Source organism: Gymnogyps californianus, chromosome 6 (assembly GCF_018139145.2).
Source record: "Gymnogyps californianus isolate 813 chromosome 6, ASM1813914v2, whole genome shotgun sequence".
Classification (NCBI taxonomy): domain Eukaryota; kingdom Metazoa; phylum Chordata; class Aves; order Accipitriformes; family Cathartidae; genus Gymnogyps; species Gymnogyps californianus.
This window is the reverse complement of record NC_059476.1, coordinates 4,827,214-4,833,760: the sequence shown is the minus strand read 5'-3', so window position 1 is coordinate 4,833,760 and position 6,547 is coordinate 4,827,214. Positions and strand designations below refer to the sequence as shown.

General features: G+C 40.1%; 1 protein-coding gene across 1 annotated transcript in view; it reads right to left on the bottom strand.

Annotated features, from left to right (window-relative positions):
• Positions 1 to 324: 324 nt before the first annotated feature.
• The window catches only part of CHST15 (carbohydrate sulfotransferase 15), a 49,958-nt gene continuing 43,735 nt past the window's right edge, over positions 325 to 6,547 (bottom strand). Inside the window, exons 6-8 of the mRNA XM_050899401.1 lie at positions 5,517 to 5,673; positions 2,169 to 2,316; positions 325 to 955 (exon numbers count right to left, since the gene is read on the bottom strand). Coding sequence (XP_050755358.1) covers positions 765 to 955; positions 2,169 to 2,316; positions 5,517 to 5,673 — 496 coding nt within the window. The 3' untranslated portion in view covers positions 325 to 764. The remainder of the gene's footprint in view (positions 956 to 2,168; positions 2,317 to 5,516; positions 5,674 to 6,547) is intronic.

The following is a 6,547-nucleotide window of genomic DNA, read 5'->3' as shown; positions in this document are numbered from 1 at the left end:
AATGTGTGAGCGATATGAATAAATGATACGTTACTTGTATTTACATGAACAAAATATGGAAGACAATGGATTTGTTATGCTAAACACTAAATGTGGCCTGTTGTTTAGATTTCAGTCATCCATTCTTACCTGGAATATAAAATTTTCTTTTACAAGAACTGTGGCTAGGAAAGTCCATTTATCTTGAAGATATAAATTAGACTTGGAAATTTATGTAAATGCAATTATCCTTTATCTTTGTTTCAGAATTAAGGAAACATAAAAACCTTAGTGCGAGTGAAGACCGTTTGTGAATATGCTGATAAAAAGAAACAAAATTTTAGGTTGAATTCAATTAAAAATTTTAATGACTAAATGACATTGATAGTTTGAAAAAATGAATGAATAACATATATTGAAAATGAGATTATAAGTGTAATTGTAGGAAACTGATGCTAATTCTGTGTTGCAGCCTCTTAGAGAAGGTTAAACTTCAACATCCCCGTGGAGAGCGTAAGACATCATCTTTGTACTAATGCTTTTCCACTCTACTCTTTTGCCGGGGTAAAAGAAGTTGCAATAAACAGATAAGCAAGATGCTTTACATTCTCACAAGGAAAATGTGGTATAACTGTTGTGAAGTGTGCTGACTGAAGGTGAGAGTCTCAGCTCATCAATCGGCTTCTCTTTGGAATGGGAAAAATGTAAATATCCACACACAAAAATAGAATTTAAAAAAATAAAAACTCCTTTAAGCACTGTATTTGTGGCACTAAATTTACATATTATGTCCTCTTCCATAAAAAAGCATCATCAAAAAGAACTTGCGCCAGTTTTGTATTAAAAGGCCTATAGAAATCTCTTAAAATTGCCTTCGTTGTTGGTAGCATAGGTCCCAGACTTCTGTCTTCAGGTCGTCTAGTGTTTGATGCAGGACTCTTTGTAATCAGAGCTTCTTGTTTCTCACTTAGAGGTCCTGTGGAAAAATAGAATATTATCTCAAAGTATTTCACAAAAAATGCCCATGCTAAAGAAGACAAATTACTAAATCAGAAGGTTTGCCAACGGAAGACAAATGGGATTTGTGTTAGCAGTGATGGCGTTTCAGAATATTGAGTACAGGCTTAGACTAGTAAAATAAATCACTGCTAGTAAATATGGAAATAACAGGTTTTCCTTTCACATTAATTAATCATCTTTCCAACAAGCAGCATAAATAATTTCTGGAGGTAAAAATTTGTTTTCAGAAAACAACTATGACTTTGAATATAACTTCCTGTCCATTTTGGAGTTGCAATTATTTTATACTATTATTTCACTTTATGATGTGAGTTGTTTAACACCTGGTAGAAACTCCACAAGCCTCACTCATGTAAGCCCTTTTTTGTTTTGTTTTTGAGGTTGTCAGTGGGATCAAAGTGGTACACAGGTATAGCGGTGCCCCTACTCCAGGAATAAACGTAAGCCCTTGACAATGTACTTCAACAAGATAAAAACCCACAGACTTTTCCAGCGCAAACCATATTCAGGAAGAAGATGCCAAGCTCTTCATCTGTTCAATCTGCTACATTCAAACTTTCTCATCATCTAGACCAGTGTTTGGACCAGCCAGACTGTTTTGCAGCCACATTTTCATCCTCTTGCTACTGTCAAATCAACATTGGGCAACATTTTGTCTGCCAGCGTTTCTCCAAGGATTAGCAACAGATGTCTCAATCAACACAGCAAAAACATAATTTCCCCCTTCTCCCCGGCTAGAAACGCAACCTTTCATCATACTTAGATTTAGATTCTGGATCGGTGCACGCTGGCAACAGCATGCACACCACGGTAGCACTTCAATTTGTTTAAATTGCATGGGATAGCTCTTGCACCTATGCATGCCCATGACAAACAAGCCCTGACTGCCTTCAGAAGCAGGATTGGGTTCTGTATGGTAAGATATATCCCTACATTCTGAATGGGTTTGATTTTTTCCTTGATATAGTCTTATTAAGATCTTCTAACACCAGCCTTTCTATGGGAATTTGGGAATTTCAATTTTGCTTGACTCCAGGCAAAAAGATTAATGCATCCTTCAAGACAGATCCCCATGCTTCTGTTTTGTCTCTTAATAAAGCAAAAATGACCCAGAAGAAGGATAATAATGATTTTTTGAACTTATCTCTAAACAGCCAGAAGACACCTACCCAGATCTAGAAACTGGAACACCATGTGCATGGTGTATTTCACATTTGATGCGTGGTCCTCCAAGCGAAGAACGAGTATCTGATCTTTGTCAAAAACTGTCAGCCAGTCCAAGAGATACACAACATAGAGCCCAACCTGTAACCTTACCTGTAAGCACAAAAAACCCAAAACAAATAAAAATTAATTCATCTTACAACCTTCTAGCAGTAACAAACCAACAGTCACCTCTGTCTTCTGGGCAAAAATGCCAAATACTTGCTGTTGAGGAACCATAAAAAGACAATATCTGAACATTTTTTAATCTTCCTCTTATTTTCAGTGCAGCTTAAGGAAATCTTTGCAAATGGCCTTTCTACTGGTTAGAGATGTCATTTTACTAAGGACTTGGCTGTGCACTTGCTGCATCAGCCACAGGCCTGCGTAAAAGCGCTGTACAGAGACAACCATATGCAGAAGGATGCTCCGCCACCTCACCTCCATGCTCCTCCGTGCTTGGGATGACCCAGCCTTCACGGAGACACTGAGGGCTTTCAGCCCCTGGATGAACAGCAGTGGAAGGGAAGATGCTTAGTCCTGCTACCTTCTCCAGGTCCTAAGGCTGCTTATTTGACCTTGATTATCAGCTGCACCAGATCACACTGCCATGAGTAGTACAAATATTCCGATTCGGTGTCAGGAATCAGATTTGGGTATATTTGCTTTATCTTCTGATTGCAATCATTAGATTTAGGTATAAGCTAGATATAGGGCAGGTTGGATGGGGCTTTGAGCAACCTGGTCTAGTGGAAGGTGTCCCTGCCCATGGCAGGGGGGTTGGAACTAGATGATCTTCAAGGTCCCTTCCAACCCAACCCATTCTATGATTAAGCTGCAGTAGCAGTGGCTGCTAGACAGTGTTAATGGTGCAGTGTCTGAGTATGCAATGAGAGTGCCAGACTATGTTAGACCAGAGATGTGAAAAGGCAGTTTTTCAGCCTGTCCTGACCTAATCTCTGTTTTTCTTCCCTCCTCAATTTTACATAACAAGTTGAAACATAAAAAGGGTAGTCTGGTGTTCTTAAAAGTCCAACCTCCAACTGTGCTTATAAATATTTTTCTAAATCCCTTCAGGCTCAGAAGAGAGAGACATGAATCCCAAGTCATAAGCATCTTTCATAAAAGAGACTTAACATCTTCAAGTCGCATTACCGCAGAACCAATGAAGTCAGATAACAATAGCCTCTCACTTCTTACAGTGACTCATGTGACCTACGTTGATACCTAGATTCCAGAAAAATAAGCCATATTTTGAATTATTGCTAAGTCATATTATCATAATGTATGATTCTGATGTGTGTCTTTGCTTATAACAATAAGCCTCCATATTTAGCAGACTTCTTTATATATGTGCTACACAAGAATTTGAAACATCTTATTTGATTAAAACATCAGCCTAACATGTAATAATACTGGCAGGGCAGCACTCCAGCTCTCAGTCAACGCCCCACTTCACTGAACACCGGGGCAAACGTGTGGCTCAGTGATGGGTTTTGCTTTTCTTTTTCCTGGGAGATGGAGGTGAGTGAAAGGCAAGCACTGGCTGCATGGTATAGTTTGGGACTGCAGCACTTTCCCACATGGGCTTAGAATCTTTTTTAAAGCTTTTCACCAGAAAGAGGAATTCTAACTAATATGTCCCCGTAATTTTAGTATGTCCCTGTAATTTTCAGTTTTCTTGAGATCAGCAAGAACCTTGATTTTCTTCCCTACACAGTGTGTTCTACTGACTTCTTTTCCATCGCTGTTCTTCTGAACCAGATTCTCTCCTTCCATAAAGCTCCAGCGCTTCCCCCTGTACATCAAAGGCATCAGCAGAAGTTTCCCAAGCCATTCTCCCCTCCATAATATCCATTTCTGCACTTTCAGTTTGACCTCCCTGGCTCGGCATGCCTTTCTCCGGATAACACGCTTTTCACTGATTCTGAGTGAGGATGAGCTGACAAACACCCCTTTCTTTACAGGTTAGCATCTATCAGCAGCGATAATGTCTACGACGCCTCTCTTGTTTCAGGAATATATTAACAAACCACAAAGCAAAATTCTTCTGGCGTCGTCACGCAATTAGCAATCTAATGAGCTCACCAGGGAAAATAATCCTTACTTTTTCCAATATAGAGCAAACCATGCACGTAACAGACTTTAGCAACTTGGCTGAAGCAGCAGCTAAAAAAGCCCACTGAGGAGCACAGTTAGCATTCGTGTTTTATTACAAACACCTGCTTGTGGCTCTTTGGAAAGAGGCATCCTCTGTTCCTTTTCAAAAGTATCTTCTTCAGAGGGCTGCCTAAGACAACAAATGAAGATTGGTTCTGCACCCTAAGGACGAAGAGAAGAGGAAAAATCTTTCCTTCTGGTTCTCTCTCTGCCTTTCTCTCCCCACACTGGAAGAAATGTATTTGTGCAAGCAGATGGCTGGAAAGTACTGTGATACTGCCCGGCAGCAGCTCGTTTCTCTGGAGGTCCTGGAGGCTATCATCAAAGACGAGCAGCTCCAGTCTACCGGCCAAGGTAAGTAAGAGGAATGTCCTGTTTGCCCTACTGCTGCGGGGCTCAAGCCTGTGCAATACACTCTTTTATGGTTATTTTATCGAGTGGAGGAGGCAATAACTTCACCCCGGAGACAAAGGAGGGAAGTATTCCCTCTGAGTCCTTTACAGCCTGAGCAAATAAAATAGGATTGAATGGGAAACTGGCCAGATGTGATACTTCAAGTCAATCTCTTCCATATTATTCTCCCCCCTCCAGCAAACTTTGAAGTCCGTTCTACACTAAAAATGTGAATTTTGGAATACTGAGCCTATAATACTTATCCATTCCCCTGCCAGCAGTTTCTGTATTTCCTTTTATCATTTTCTGATGTGCACAATTTAAAAAAAAAAAAAAAAAGAAAAGTTTTATCTAGTTATTGGTAGCCTTTTCTTGAGAAAGAATACGTAATTTATTCTGATTTTGAGGCAATTTCGTACCCCAAAGATCCTTGCCAGAGCTACTTTTTGGAGAGATCTGCAAAAAGCTTACACATTAAACTGTAATCTTCACTAAATGTGCTCTCCATACACTTGCACAATAGAAAGACTGTATTATTACTGTTGGCATTCATCAGGGAACAGACTGAGGAGACAGCTGAGCCAGTACATCAGCTTTTACATGCTTATATATATATTTATGTATGTCGTCCGCTTTACAAATGAAAAGGGAGAAAGTTTTATTTCTTGATGCTTATTTGCACAGTATTTTGGTATTTTAATAACCTTGACACAACGTACCATTAAACAAGCAAGGAATCAAATGTTCTTGGAAATACGTACGGGCATGGCATTATTCAGGGTGTTGTTGTAGACACAGGCTCTCAGTGAGTAATCCAGCATGCAATTTTCAAACAGCTGCAGTGATTCTGCCACTTTTTCATGAAAATCTTCCGCAGATTTATTAGCGCTTGCAAAGTACAGATAATCGGAGTACAATCTGTGAATGAGATACGTGTAAGTAAATGACAGAGGAAATGAAAGAAGATTTATTTACATGACAATGGCAATCAGTTACGTGAATCAAGGGAAAGGGTACATGTGTGTAACATTGTCCCACCAACAGCCTGTTCAGCCAGTCACACATTTTCTATTCATTTTGATGGGTTTTGGCTCAGAGTAACATCCACTCCAGGGAGTTGCTAAACATCATCCCCGCCTTCAAGGTCAGCATCCCTTGAGAACGTGACCCTAGTAATTGTGTGAGCAGGTATTTTCTCCTGAAGGCAAATTTTTCAAATGTATATACTTTAAATTCGTCTTATCCTTGGACTGGTCTCAGCTGACATTGGTACCCCCTCTATATTTGGTGCTCCACACTGCCATGGATAGAAACAGTCCTCGTCTCAAAAGCTTAAAGTTGATTTCAAAACCAACAGAGGAATGGGATGGGTTAGAAAGAGTGATTTTTATATGATTACCAAGCTGGCTACCATCAAGGGTAGGAAAGAGTCCAGATTTCCTAGTTTTTTGCAGAAAGCTCCACCTCCAATCCTATATTGACTTTCCATCAAAAACTTCCAATATACACCATTCCACCTCTTGGTTTTCTTAAGCTGAAATATTACAGCTAGGTGAATGATTCACATTTGTGCTACAGTCTGTTGTGCTGCTTTCCCCAAGCAGTCCCACCTCTGCTTTGAGGACAGCAGGACGTGGGCCCATGCACGTTTGCAGCTTGCAGGCAAGCAGAGCCCCCGCATCAGCTGCTGTGAGCAAAAGCCACCAGCAACAGGAATTTCTCCAAGTTACAGCAGAGGAGTAGCCCCTCGTTGCACATTTTTAGCGCAAGTTTTACAATTGCTTAATATCAC